The 15353-nt window shown below is 41.6% G+C and overlaps 1 protein-coding gene across 1 annotated transcript in view; it reads left to right on the top strand.

Moving 5' to 3' along the window:
• Positions 1–3736: 3736 nt before the first annotated feature.
• KIF26B (kinesin family member 26B) overlaps positions 3737–15353 on the top strand; it is a 333909-nt gene continuing 322292 nt past the window's right edge. Inside the window, exons 1-2 of the mRNA XM_063306130.1 lie at positions 3737–3799; positions 4452–4853. Of these exons, the coding sequence (XP_063162200.1) occupies positions 3737–3799; positions 4452–4853 (465 nt within the window). The remainder of the gene's footprint in view (positions 3800–4451; positions 4854–15353) is intronic.

Here is a 15353-nt window from a genome sequence, read left to right as displayed (position 1 = left end):
TACATCAACGCCCTCTTCCCTGTGGCAGCCCTTCAAGTATTGGAAGACTCCTATCATGTCTCCCCTCAGTCTTCTCTTTGTTAAGCTAAACATACCTAGTTTCTTTAGCCATTTCTCATAGGACTTAGCCTCCAGACCCCTTATCTTTATTGCTCTTATGTTAGGGCACACATTGTTTTATGTTTCAGATTTGCAACAGCAGAAACGATGTGTCAGTATACAGCAGGCCCAGCCACACAGGGCACCAGAGCCACAAAAACAGCAAGTTGCCCATATATATGATTTAGGACAAAATGCCTGAATTTTGAGCGTAAACACAACCCCTTTTCTGGGTCAATTTCAGGCTCATTTTTCACAGGAACCAGGAAGGACAGATGAAGGGTCAACCAAAGGCTGGGAGACACATGCTATGTGAGCTGGTAAGAGGGGACCCTTCCTTTGGTGGCCAGGCTGATCTTGACATTACCTGCTTTTCAGAACCGGATGAACTGCACTTTTCCATGCTCACATTCAGGACTTAGTATACACAGACCAACCATGCCTCTTGTTTCTTAAGTGCCTAACAGAGATACCTGTTTATGACTATGTTTGTCATTCTGCCTTTTTAATTAACTTGATTATCTTGCTTGATTTAGGGTTTTACCTTGCTTTCATGGATCTGATTTCCTACAAGGTCTCCTAGGAAGTGGGCAGGTCATAAATATTTCAAATATACAGTATAATAGCCATATAAACGCACAAATTTGGAAGTCAATTTTTATATCATGGATATCTATATTTCTATATATCTTATTTCTGGTTCTCCATGGGCTGAATTACTGTATGATCTGGCATATTCCCATGTGCAGGCAAGGGTTCTGGCTTTATTTTGATGGTGGCTTCCAGAACAATCTACACAGCAGACTGCATGATCACTAAGGGTGCTTTGGCTCCAGGATCAACCATAGAAAACCCCTTCTTTCTGTTCAAGAATTACAATGTGTATATCTGTTGTTGCACTTCACACTATTACAGCTGAACAGCTCAAGGCTGACTTAAGTCTAGTTTTTGCTTAAAGTAGTAGCCAGACTAAGGTTTTCAAGGAGCTGAAGCAAGAGTGCAATCAAGTCCATAACACTGTCCCTGGAAGATCCAGTACCGGCTGGGAATTCTGAGAGGTGAAATCCAACCTACCTACCTATTGGTGAAAGCTGAAAAAAACACAGCTACACTCACACAATGGCAATGAATGACTATGTTGTTAATGACATTGCTCAGTCTTCATCCTCCTACTTGTCAACTTCATCTACAGTTCTAACCTTTAAGGAAAAACATATTCTATCTGTTCTTTCTATGTATTTCCCAGACACAACTAACATTTTGGGAAGGACTGGTTGAGTCGTTTGTGCAGGGAACATTTTGATCCTTCTTTATGTGTCTCATCACAATATCATACTGTATATCTTTATGGAATTGAACCATCATCTTTTGCTTAGAAAGCTCCATATAGCTTAGGCCACCTTTTAATAAACCATGGATTTTGCTTGCCCTTTACCAGTTCAAATGTACCACAATAATTCCATTTTTTCTAGATGGGAAAAATCAGCCCAATCCCTAGTGAATAAATTCCTCAGAAGTGCCTACCCAATAACATGGGATCTATTGTAGTACAATAGCTAGGAGTCCAGGTGCTGAAACAGAAAATCTATGGTTCAAACTGTTATCTCTATTGTGATCTCACTAGCTTACAAACCCTCTCTTCATCTACTTGTAGGCAATCTGGAGTTCTCCAGATATTCTGGATATCAACTTTCACCCCTCTAACCTAATGATGACCAACCGCAAGAGTTTGTGAGACAAGGAATGCACCAGGTTGCCTATAATGATCACTGGAATAATGAGCATGAAGTGCTTTGAAAACTAAAGTGATATAAACGCTAAGCATTAATATCGTAACAGGTGCCAGATTGAGCAATTTCAGCTACTTTCCATGTGGCCACTGGAATGCATAAAGGCTTTGATTATTTACAGAAAAAATAAATGCACCACACATTGCACAACCCTAACATGAGAAGTTGGGCTGGAAGCCATTTTATCATTCCCATTTACCCAAGGCTATTAGTATTCCATGCAAATTTGGTGGAGAAAAAAAGATTGAGAATTTCAAGGTTTGTGTGGCTTCTGAATTTTCACATAAAGTCTCTTTCTCATGACTGTACATAATGGGATGTGGATCTCACCCAAGGCCTACATAAGGGGAAAGTTTCCAAAGGCAGAAATGCTTCGTCTTGTAGGGCGTCCCTCCCTCTGTCTCTAGGCATATTTTCTTATCCATGACTCCCTAGTGTTCACACAGCCAAAATTATACTTGATTACATCCTGGACCCAGAACAAAGAAAATGTATTACAAAATATTTGAAGATTTCTTGGTAAGATGGGTTGCCTCCAACTGGGTCCATCTGCCATCAAAATGGCCATTGGTAACAGAATGGCTTCCCCTCTCTCCGGTTAGGGATCTGGGGGACATGCATGGGTGGGGAGAGGGAAAGGTATGTAGGAACAATTTCAAAAATGCTTCTCAGTACATTTTAATCAAATAGGAATCTGCCCTAACTGAAGCAGCAGATCCAGCCAGCTGTGTAGAAATGTGATTCTTTTATAGTTTGAAAAAACTGCGTGGAAATTCTTTGATCAGACAAGTAAAAGTAAAACAAAAGGGACAAACCCACGTATTTAAGATTTTGCTAGTTTTCTGGTTAATCATCTTTGTCTACTTCAAAGATAATGTAACACCCACTACCATATGAGAGAGAGAGAGCATTGACAGAGACTGTCACAGGTGTGCCAGATGCTGCTGCCTACTTCTTTCAAGCTTGCACATGCAGAAGACTCAGCAGACCTACAGTCTTATTCAGGAGCTCTTCCAAAAATTAACTATGCACAGCTGTTTTGATGGAGACAAGGACATCTCCTCGTCTTAAAGAGGAGGGTTTTTTAAAGATATATTTTTAAATCCCTAAATGCCACTACAGCGATGCTGCAAATCAAAGGCTCTCTCTAGGACAAGCAACAGTCGCAAGCCGCCTGCAGTTGCGCGCCGGCCCCGCTTGCAAAACCTTCAAAGGCAGCTGTTGAACGCGTTGCTTTGCAGCTCCTCCACGGCTCCAGGCGCGCTGCGTAGCTAGCCGGCGCTTCCCCTTTTCCTTTGCAAAACTGTCAGGCAAAAATGGGCAGAGAGATATTGGCTGCAAGGAACTCGGAGGCTCCTCCCAGAGTCTGGATCCCGAGATTTTTGGACGATTTCTTTTAACTCAGTTGCAAACCCTGGCGAAGGGAACAAGTTACCGCACTGCCAAGTCGCGGAGCAATCGCCGCCGCGAGGAACACCCAGCTCTCTGCTCCTCTCGCCTTTCCTAAAACCCACCTTGGATGGCCATGGTTATCGGGGGCAACTGGCGTTGGCGATCGGGAAGGGAAAACGCTGACCCGCTGGATTTCTGCGCAAAGAAAGCTAAACGAGATAGAAGACAATGAGGACAAAAACGGGATCTGAAGCAAAGACATTCTCGCGGACCCTCGTTCTGGTCGTCTGAGGCTTGCTCGGGCTTTTGGGGCTCAAGGATTTTGGGGGGAGAAGGGGGGCGGGAGATAAGCACCTACGCACAATTGATTTCAGCCGGTGTGAACCTGATTGGATTTGGAGATTCCCTATTGGATGTAAATTTTCAAGGCATTCCCCGCGTGCACAAAGATCATCATGAATTCGGTGGCTGGGAATAAAGAGAGAATTGCAGTCACCACCCGAAACAGGAAATATGGGGTAAGTTACTCCTCAAGTCAGGGCACACGAGGATGCTGGAGACCTGTCTGGGTTTTTACACAAAAGGGTTGCCTCGTAGCCGTGCAAGCGGATCTAAGCCGCCTATTAAGCGGCGTGTTTCCAATCAAGGTGCAGTTGGTATACGAACCAGCCAGGTCTGCTCCGTCATCAGAAAATTGCGTGAAATAAATCTGGGCAGGGTCCTTTCCCTGGAGCTGCAGACTCCCGGTGCCTGTAGAGAACTTTTGCAGCCCCGGGTTCCGTTTCATTGCTCGAGACCCTCTATTTGGTAGCGATTCTTGCACAATACCTCGGATGCCTTCCCTCCAGGGTATCTACACTCAGTCCTGACTCGAGCAAAGGGCAAGTAATTTGGGGGAGCGGGGGAGAGAAGAGAGTTGTCACTCATCTGGGCTCCTTGGGAACGTGTATGCACAGGACACCTCCCCCCTCCTCATTTTCTGTGGAAAATCGCTCTCCGGCGGGGGCCCAGACCTCCTTGGCTGGAAATCAGAGAAGGGAGAGGTGGGCGTTTTCGCCTGCTTGGGGCTATTGTGATTGCTAATCTCCGTCCCGGGTGTGATTAGTCGATGGATGAACTTGGCTGTCCGCTTCCCCCCCTTGATCTGCTCCCCTCTCCTTCTCCGCTCAGGTGAACGATTCCTGCTCCCCTACCAAATCAGCGGCGCCCTTCTCGCCGGAGAGCTGGTACAGGAAAGCTTACGAGGAGTCCCGGTCCAGCAGCCGCCCCGCCCCAGAAGGCGCAGGCTCGGTGGTGGGCTCCTCCGGCACCCCTTCGCCTGGCTCGGGAACCTCCTCGCCTGGCTCCTTCACCGGCTCTCCCGGCCCCGCTTCCCCGGGGATCGGCACCAGCTCTCCCGGGTCACTAGGCGGCTCGCCCGGCTTCGGCACCGGCTCGCCCGGTTCCGGCAGCGGAGGAGGCTCCTCCCCGGGCTCCGATCGCGGCGTGTGGTGTGAGAACTGCAACGCCCGCTTGGTGGAGCTGAAGAGACAGGCGCTCAAGCTGCTGATCCCGGGGCCTTACAGTACCAAGGTGAGTGGAGCGGGGAGGGTGAGGGAGCTGTGGCCGCCGCCCTCCCCTCGCTCATCCTGGCTTGGGCGGTCTGAGGGGAGAGGGAAGGGCCACCCGGTCGCCTATCCGGCAAGGCTGGAATCCAAGCGGGGGAAGGGGAGTGCGGTGGACCTCGGCTGCCTTTTCGCAAAAGCAGCCGTGCTCAAACTGGTGCGCTTTCCCGCTGGGTCGGTCTGCAGTTAACGGCATTCCCGTGACCTTGATGATTGAGAACCAGCGCCAGGTCTCAAGGACCATTAGGAGGTGGTAAAAGGAGTAGGAGTGCCTTGGACCCGCAGTCACTAAGGCTGTAGCCCTTTGAGCACAGGTGGTCCAACGCTTGAAATGTTAGGTTTAAGTCTTGTTTTTCTTTATTGAATGTCCTTTAGTCTTAGGCACGTGTGAATTAACCTTGCAATGTGAGACCCAAAGATCAACAGCCTTGTATAGAAGGGTTGTGAACTGCAACTCTCAGTGGCTCCAACAAGGAAAGCTGGGAATTGTAATTCTATAGCATCAAGAAATCCATAGATTTCCCAGCCCTGGCAAGAACCTTAGTAGGCTTTACCTACTATGTGAATGGTCATATCTATTGCATATGTAGATGGTTGTCCAAGAGATAAAGAATTTACCACAAATGCTGTCAATGTGCAGTGACTGTGGTTAACCCTGGAGTGGCCCTGGACAAGTTACCATTTCTCACAATCTTCTTGAATGGAAGCCAGAGTCTACAGTAACTTTATGCTGATTTTTGGTCTCAACACTGAATAATGAAACCCTAAATGAAATTGGCAAGGTGACCAGCCATATTTGGGACAGCTTCTGACTTAGACCTCCCCTTCTTAAGTTTTGCTTCTTCCAACAATTGTATTTAGTTGTTTTTATAACTCTGATAGTATGAATGCTAATACTGAATTCTATGTGTGATGGTAGCAGGTACAGTTAGATTCGTTAAATCTATAGCAGTCAAATGATAAGGACTGAGTTTTATTGAGACAGTGTGGTTGTGTGTGAGTGTTATCTACCTGAATGCTCAACCTCACTGCATTTTACAGTACACAAATCTAGATGTCAGGAAGAAAAGTTCTAGACTAATCTTTCTAGCTTCCTGTGTAGACAGCATTTTTTTGAATGGAGATGTTAATAATAGTTCATTACTACAGTCCAGACTGATGCAACTCAAACATAGGTTTTTCAACTTAATGAAAAAGACCCATAGCTTGCTGTCTACTGAATTCAGAGACAGAGGAAGTTACAATAATTATGGCATGACAACATTGTAGAATAAAAACCGTTGAATGCTTGTAAATTTTAACATGCAAAATGTATAGAAGAGTTACTTATTTGAAGCAGTATTTGAGAGTTTGAAATGTGTAAATCTGCACAAAAAGCATACAATTTGTTCTGTACACTGCCTGGTACTGATGACTTAAATGCTTTGCAACATGATCCTGTTCATGCCCACTCAGAAGTATGTCCATTTGAGTTCAGTTGACATTGTTGTTCAGTTGCTTTTGTGAGTCACTGAACATCATTTTGTTAGGATTGTCCTTCAGTAATTGCTTCTTCACATTCTTGTAAGGCTGTGCTTGTTTTATCAGTGATAGTACATAGCTACCTGTCTTTGGTTGGCCTCTTTTCTATTGCCTTTAATTTTTCCAGGTATCAGGCTCTTCTCTTTTGCCTTCCCATTATGTGTCCAAAATATTTAAGCTTTAGCTTTGGTTTTAGGGCATCAAGTGAGTAATCTGGTTTTATGTCATATAATATTGTATGTTATTCCAGCAGTCCGTGGTATTCTCAGCAATTTTCTCCATATCACAATTCAAAGGCATATATTTTTCTTCAGCTTTTTTTTAATTGTCCAGCTTTCTGAACTGTATTCTACAACTGGGCTTGACAATATTTACTTTTCTTAATATGATGACTGTGCATTTTGATACTTTTGTGTATATCTTTCACTGTCTTGCTTCCAGGTAGCAGACATCTCTTTATTTCACGGCTACCATCACCATTCCTGTGAATTTTTCCATCTAGAAAAATAATAGGATTGCAGACTTATATTTTCTGTATTTCTGTCAGGTTTCTTCTAATTCATTTTATGGTTAATAACAGTCATGATGGCTGCTGAAAGCATCACTTGCTCAGTTCAGCATTTTGCCAGTATAATTTTACCCTTTAAAAATTATCTTAGTTTATTCTGTAGTTTATTGTCCTATAGTCTAGCTTAATAACATTTCTGCTACAATGCCTTCTTTTCTATCACTGTTTCTCTGTGACACTGACATAATATTTTATTATAATTTTTAATGCAATTAGACAGTATGACTTTGATAGCATTTTGGGATTTGTTTTTAATTATGAAATGTAGGTTAAGTTTGAAATTAAAAACAAAATAACCGGACATTAAGTTAAAGAGGATGGGTTTTTGGATTACAGTTAAGGTTGGCGTTAACCCGAGTTGCTCTCATACTGTGTTGTTTGCATAGGAAGGGAAGTATGTCAGATCTAGTTTTCCCAAGCTGGTATCTTCTAAATATTTTGAGATTGCAACTTAGATTTCTGAGCCAGCATCTGGAACACACTAGGCTGGAGAAGACTGAAGTACTGGCATAAGTGCCTGCAGTAAAGATTTATTTATTTAATTTATTTATACTTCAAATTTAGTCACCGCCCATCTCCTTCAGAGATGATCTTTGGGTTGGGGGCAAGGAAAACAAACATTGCCAGAAAGTCATAGCATGTTTGTAGCCAAATTGTAACTGATGAAAATTTAGAGCAGCCTTTCTCAACCTTTCGACCCTGGAGGAACCCTTGAAATATTTTTCAGGCCTCGGGGAACCCCTGCACATTCAGGCTCAAATATAGGCCGCAAGTTACAAAATTATATTCATTTCATATGTAGGCCTGTATATATGCATTAATGTGTTCTTCAACTAAAAATAAAGAATGAAACTTGCCTCTTTGATGTGAAGTTGCCTGAATTTAAAGTAATTTCTTAAATAAATCGTGATCTTCCAGGGAACCCCTAGTGACCTCTCACAGAACCCTAGGGGTCCACAGAACCCTGGTTGAGAAACCCTGATCTAGAGCATTGGTATACGTGGCAAATGTAAGTTGCTTAGATGGATAACAAGGTCCTGCATTGTCCTTATCTGGAGAATCAATATACATTCATCCCATGGAATATAGAACACAGACGCACAGCTCTCATGACATACCTTTTTATATGTAATAATCCTTATAGAATACCCTTACTATACATTATGGATGGTTAAACGTATTTCAGTTCTAATTTCTTTCCTTCAGTTCTATCATATTACAAAGTCAGTTCTATCCTATTATAAAGTCAAAGTCATTTCTTGCTTTTGAATGACTTTGCTCAATCTTGTTTTTTAGCAAGTAGCTAAACTGGATTCGTCCCTAGGGGAGCTGGGGGTGTTGATAACCGACAGGAAGCTCTGGCGTGGGCTGGTCCATGAAGTCACGAAGAGTCGGAAGCGACTAAACTAATAAACAACAACAAGCTAAACTACACTGGATATAATAGAAGAATACTATTTGGAAACTGTTATTTCTGCAATTATCTCATATACAAAATAAATCAATTGTCGAATTCCTATCTTAATGGCAAGTACTACACAACACGACAAAAATAGTTAATATTCAGTCGAGATCTCTTCAATTGTAATTCTTTCATTATCTGGGGCTATAAAGATTGTTATCAAATAAGGATACAGAAACCTAGGGAATATATTGTTTCCTAGGATACATACACATGGTAAACCTCTTATGTGTCACTCAGGAACGTGCAGTCAGTTATGCCACTGCACAGATTGTAATTATTGTGTAAAACAAAGTCTTCACACTCCTGCTGTTGAGTGCACATTAAGGGGAACTAGATGAAGTTCAAATGAAGATATGTGATACACAGCTAAGAAAATGGTATTGCTTTGAAACAAGCTTGAGGTGATTTAACGTAGAGTGCTTTGTCTTACCTCAGTTTAATTAATTTCTGTCCCTTTATGTGAAGGGCAATATATTGCAGTTCGAATTAACAGTTAATTTTGAAGCCTGTTACAGATGCAAGGCACTGAGGTCATGGAGTTGATTCATCCCTTTGGATTGCAGGTTGACAAATCATATTTTTAATGCTTCTCTATATCGCTATTTATTATTTTGATTTATATCCTGCCTTTTGGCCAATAGGACACCTAAGGCAGCTTACAATCTAGAATGAAATATAAGGAATTAAAAACAGTTAGAATTCCTGTGAATAATATGCACCCAAAGCTTTGCTGAATTAGAATATCTTAACTCATTTAATGCAGTCTAAATAGTATTCCATATATTGGGAGCAACACATTGGGATGTACATATAAGCAACAGCAGAGAACAGGATAGATCGGTCTTCCTCTCCCTTATGACCCTGAAGGAACCCTTGAAATATTTTTCAGGCCTCGGGGAACCTCTGCACATTCAGGCTCAAATATAGGCCACAAGTTACAAAATTATTATATTCGTTTCATGTGTAGGCCTGTATATGTGCATTAACAGTGTTCTTCAATTAAAAATAAAGAATGAAACTTACCTCTTTGATGTGAAGTTGTCTGAATTTGAAATAATTTTTTAAAAAAATCATGATCTCCCAGGGAGCCCCTAGTGACCTCTTGCAGAACCCTAGGGGTCCATGGAGCGCTGGTTGAGAAACCCTGGGATAGATTATAATATCTCCTTGCAGTTCAGTTTTCTTTTCAATTGTTTTAGAGTTTTAACATCTAGGAGCTTTGAAGGCATACCTGACTTGCAGTTGGAAGTTTATAGTCCAGGAGACAGTAATTTCACTTATTTTATTTTTTGACATCTATACACCAACCCTGAGATCAGGAGATTCTGCCTTGGAAGACCTAAACAGAAAATGGAAAGAAAGATACTGGTATTTGGTATATATTGAATGCAGTTCCCTCAAATCAACAAATAACCATTGCCAACCTCTTTTGTCTCTAGTTACAGGAAGGGGTTCCAAAGCTGGACTCATGGCTTTGAGTCAGGGATGAACCACAGCATCTCTCATTTTAGAAATTAAACACTGTGGGAGAGCTTTTCTGTGGATTATGAGAAGAGCTCTGCATATGTAATGTCATCTTCTGAACAATTGGTTCTTTATTTGGATTGGATCTTGAGCAGTTTAGTGAAACATACCCCTCACTGCAGTTAGCCTTTCAAAGCGGCAGGACTGGAATATCCTAGGCATTGCATAAAAGGTTTAACAAGTCCAAGAGCTTCATCAGGGATGCTGGTAAGCATTGCTCTCTTCCATAGTAACCTTGTAAATGTTGTTGATCCAGCATGAATGAATGAGACAGAATGCCAGTTGGCTTGCGGTGTCAGGCCCAAGTGTTATCAAATGTTAATATTTACACATGTACTTCAAGAGATTATTTTTGGTGGTTTAAATCAACAGGCATCAAGTTAAAATACTGCTTTTGAAGGTTCTCTAACACTTGTTTGTTCAGTTACATTTACCACTGTTTGTTTATGGCACTCTTTGAAATAAAATATAGGTGACCCTAAATTTCTGAGTGGGATACTCTGTGTTGGCACAGCAAATTTGATTATATATTTTATCAACATCCAAGAGCTGGTATCTCCAAATATGTTAATTAATACATAAATAAAGAATGAATCTAAAGAAACATCCCTTTGAGTTGGGACCTGTGGCTGCAACATGAAAGCAGGTCATTTATCATATGGTTTGCTGGGTCAGCAGTTACTGAGAATCTGCCTGAAGGCACTGAGCACCAAAAATAGTGCTGCAATTGCTAAGTGAGCATCTTCCAGATGCACCGAGATGGGAATTCCCAGCAATCCCAGCTAGTGTAGCCATCTGGAGGATCCCAGTTTAGGAAAGATTCATTTAATGCATATATATAGATGCAGAATGTATGCAGAAGAAAACATAATGTATTACATGATGCAGTGAGAGTGACTTAGAAGTGCATACATTTCACACCTATAAACTTAATTTTATTTTAACAAAAACACGTACTGTTAGAAATGTCTGATAGTCATGAGTATCCTATTCGTACAACATAGGAAGAGTATAGGAGTAACTGTAATAGGTAGCCACCCCAGGAGTGCGTGTTAGCAGGAATTTTGATCTGCATCTTTCTTGACAAACCACTATTAAAGCTAGGGTTGCAATTGCTTTCTGATTATTGGCTTGTTTGGGAATGAAAAGTCAGGAACCCTGCCTCAAATGTGCAACTATACTTTTTCTTTCTGGGAAGATCTGGGGTATTGTAGCCACTCCTATTTGTGGGAAGAAAAAGGTGGGAATAATTACTGATGAATAGTAAGTCAGAATTCTCCTGAAAGATGTCTGGTTTTAAAAGCTGCTTGCAAGTTATTCAGCCAGACCATCTTCCTTGCCCTTGTAGAATATGCTAGATTTCTATAGCTATGATATGACAGCCATAATATATGTAGTAAATTACCCAAATGCAACATACATTTATTGGAAGGGAAAATGGGAAAGGTGTTTCATTCTATTTCTGCTCTTGAGTTCTAGGATACTCATTATCAACACCTCCCCTTGTTTTTGTTTGGAAAGTGGGGACATTGACAAATCAAGTGCTGGATGGCAGCTGTTCAGCATTTTTATTTTTTCAGAAAGCTCTGGGATTTATAGAAGTCAAGGGCTTCTAGAAAAGATAATCCTAGAGGCTGGTGCTTTCCCAGCTTTAATTTTTTTTAATGATTTCTGAAAAATTTAAATGGTAAAACATTTACATAGTAGCAAATCAGAGGGCCTGGGTGTCCACCGAAGGGGGTGTCAAGGGACACATTGGCTCCTGTGAATGCTGCATTGGGGGATCTGAGCATTATGTAATGTGTGGATTAAAGATCTATAGTTGTTTCTTCATTCTAGACAGCAACATTTCTGGGGAATTTGGCTTGAGCAGTATCATCAGCAAGATTACTTTGGGCCAATAGCATATAAGCCATTTTGATCATATAGTGCAAATGGAAGCAGAACTCTTATAGAAACCATGATTTAAAAATATTTAAGATCTGTGAAATCAAAACAAGAGCTATATATATGTGTGGGGGCACACTATAGGTCTAGAAATGACTTGAAAATTATCAACATAGTTAAATTCCCCCTCCCCCCATACTAAGTCACAAGAACTGGGACTTTATAAGATTTCAGATTTTATTCAAAAGGGGTAGTATGGCTGTGTTGCGCTCCTCTTCTCTCCTGGTGCACTTTGTTGTGGTTGTCCAAGATACCATATTTTACATGGTTTCCTTTTATAGACCAGGGAAAACATTGGGTAGTATTTAGTTAACCAAAGTTCTGAGAAGATGTGTTTATATGATAGTTTTGTTGTTGTTTATTCGTTTAGTCGCTTCCGACTCTTCATGACTTCATGGACCAGCCCACGCCAGAGCTTCCTGTCGGTCATCAACACCCCCAGCTCCCCCAGGGACGAGTCCATCACCTCTAGAATATCATCCATCCACCTTGCCCTTGGTCGGCCCCTCTTCCTTTTGCCCTCCACTCTCCCTAGCATCAGCACCTTCTCCAGGGTGTCCTGTCTTCTCATTATGTGGCCAGAGTATTTCAGTTTTGCCTTTAATACCATTCCCTCAAGTGAGCAGTCTGGCTTTATTTCCTGGAGGATGGACTGGTTTGATCTTCTTGCAGTCCAAGGCACTCTCAGAATTTTCCTCCAACACCACAGTTCCAAAGCATCTATCTTCCTTCTCTCAGCCTTCCTTATGGTCCAGCTCTCACAGCCATATGTTACTATGGGGAACACCATTGCCTTAACTATGCGGACCTTTGTTGTCAGTGTGATGTCTCTGCTCTTAACTATTTTATCGAGATTGGTCATTGCTCTTCTCCCAAGGATTAAGCGTCTTCTGATTTCCTGACTGCAGTCAGCATCTGCAGTAATCTTTGCACCTAGAAATGCAAAGTCTTTCACTGCTTCTCCATTTTCTCCCTCTATTTGCCAGTTATCAATCAAGCTGGTTGCCATAATCTTGTTTTTTTTTTGAGGTTTAGCTGCAAGCCAGCTTTTGCACTTTCTTCCTTCACCTTCATCATAAGGCTCCTCAGTTCCTCTTTGCTTTCAGCCATCAGAGTGGTATCATCTGCATATCTGAGATTGTTAATGTTTCCTCCAGCGATTTTAACTCCAGCCTTGGATTCCTCAAGCCCAGCACGTCGCATGATGTGTTCTGCGTACAAGTTGAATAGGTAGGGTGAGAGTATACAGCCCTGCCGTACTCCTTTCCCAATCTTAAACGAGCCCGTTGTTCCGTGGTCTGTTCTTACTGTTGCTACTTGGTCGTTATACAGATTCTTCAGGAGGCAGGCAAGATGACTTGGTATCCCCATGCCACTAAGAACTTGCCACAATTTGTTATGGTCCACACAGTCAAAGGCTTTAGAATAGTCAATAAAACAGAAATAGATGTTTTTCTGAAACTCCCTGGCTTTTTCCATTATCCAGCGGATATTGGCAATTTGGTCCCTAGTTCCTCTGCCTTTTCTAAACCCAGCTTGTACATCTGGCAGTTCTCGCTCCATGAATTGCTGAAATCTACCTTGCAGGATCTTGAGCATTACCTTACTGGCATGTGAAATGAGTGCCACTGTTCGATAGTTTGAACATTCTTTATTGTTTCCCTTTTTTGGTATGAGGATATAAGTTGATTTTTTCCAGTCTGATGGCCATTCTTGTGTTTTCCAAATTTGCTGGCATATAGCATGCATTACCTTTATAGCATCATCTTGCAAGATTTTGAACAGTTCAGCTGGGATGCCGTCGTCTCCTGCTGCCTTGTTATTAGCAATGCTTCTTAAGGCCCATTCAACCTCACTCTTCAGGATGTCTGGCTCTAGCTCACTGACCACACCGTCAAAGCTATCCCCGATATTGTTATCCTTCCTATACAGGACTTCTGTATATTCTTGCCACCTTTTCTTGAACTCTTCTTCTGTTTGGTCCTTGCCATCTTTGTTTTTGATCATGCCCATTTTTGCCTGAAATTTACCTCCGATGTTTCTAATTTTCTGGAAGAGGTCTCTTGTCCTTCCTATTCTATTGTCTTCTTCCACTTCCGCGCATTGCTTGTTTAAAAATAATTCCTTATCTCTTCTGGCTAACCTCTGGAATTTAGCATTTAATTGGGCATATCTCCCCCTATCACTGTTGCCTTTTGCTTTCCTTCTTTCTTGGGCTACTTCTAGTGTCTCAGCAGACAGCCATTTTGCCTTCTTGGTTTTCTATTTCTTTGGGATGTATTTTGTTGCCGCCTCCTGAACAATGTTGCGAACTTCTTTCCATAGTTCTTCCGGGACCCTATCTACTAAGTCCAGTCCCTTAAATCTATTCTTCACCTCTACTGCATATTCCTTAGGAATATTAGTGAGCTCATATCTAGCTGATCTGTGGGTCTTCCCTAATCTCTTTAGTCTGATCCTAAATTGTGCAAGAAGAAGTTCGTGATCTGAACTACAGTCAGCTCCAGGTCTTGTTTTTACCGACTGTATAGATGTCCGCCACCTTTGGCTGCAAAGGATGTAGTCAATCTGATTTCGGTGTTGTCCATCTGGTGAGGTCCATGTATAAAGCCGTCTCTTAGGTTGTTGGAATGATAGTTTTGGCTGTGCTTATTTAAAAATCTGCAAGTTACAAGCCAACAAATCTGGGAAGCACTGAAGAGGGAAAGGCTGCCGAGTAACAATATTTTCAGTGACTTAAGTTTATGACCTACTATATTTAGAATAACTAGAGACTTTTGAGCATGTTGCTGCCACTACACAGTTATGAGAATTGTGTAGAATTATTGGAAGAATCATCAAGTCTGTGTTCTTGCCCATTCATCATTTGTGAATCCAGCTGATTTAGTCTTTTTGTTGACTCCTGCTGAGAGCAGTGTATAAATTTCATTAGCTCTAATAACTTGTCAGCAAAAGTCCTTTATAAACATAGACAGCAATATAGATGTTGCAGTTATTCCTTATTTAACATGTACTTCACTTGTATAGTCGAAGGTATGGTAACAATAAACAGGAAAAATCCTTGAGATGCTTCAGTAGCATAGCTTTTACTATTTCTTAAATATGTACTGCATATGTATCTTTGTAGTTTGAGTACGTGCAAACCAAATGCTTTTTTACTGTTTTGTGATCTGACTGATCATTAGACATGAAATTATGCAGCCAGGCATTATGTTTTCTACAGAAAAATGAATGCTTAACCTGGAACAAGGGTACATTTGACTAGCTCATAGTTATCACTGAAGTGTGGAACATTAACAAGAAACATTCACTCACAATATGTCAGCAAGAGAATAGAATTCAGGAACTATGGTTACACAGCACAAAGCTAACCTCTAATTGCAGAAGTCGAAATCTTAATTTAACTATTTCAACTCTATACCCTGGCAAGTTTCAGGGAAAAG

Source organism: Candoia aspera, chromosome 1 (assembly GCF_035149785.1).
Source record: "Candoia aspera isolate rCanAsp1 chromosome 1, rCanAsp1.hap2, whole genome shotgun sequence".
NCBI lineage: Eukaryota > Metazoa > Chordata > Lepidosauria > Squamata > Boidae > Candoia > Candoia aspera.
The sequence above is the reverse complement of the archived record's forward strand: the minus strand, read 5'-3'. Positions and strand labels throughout refer to the sequence as shown.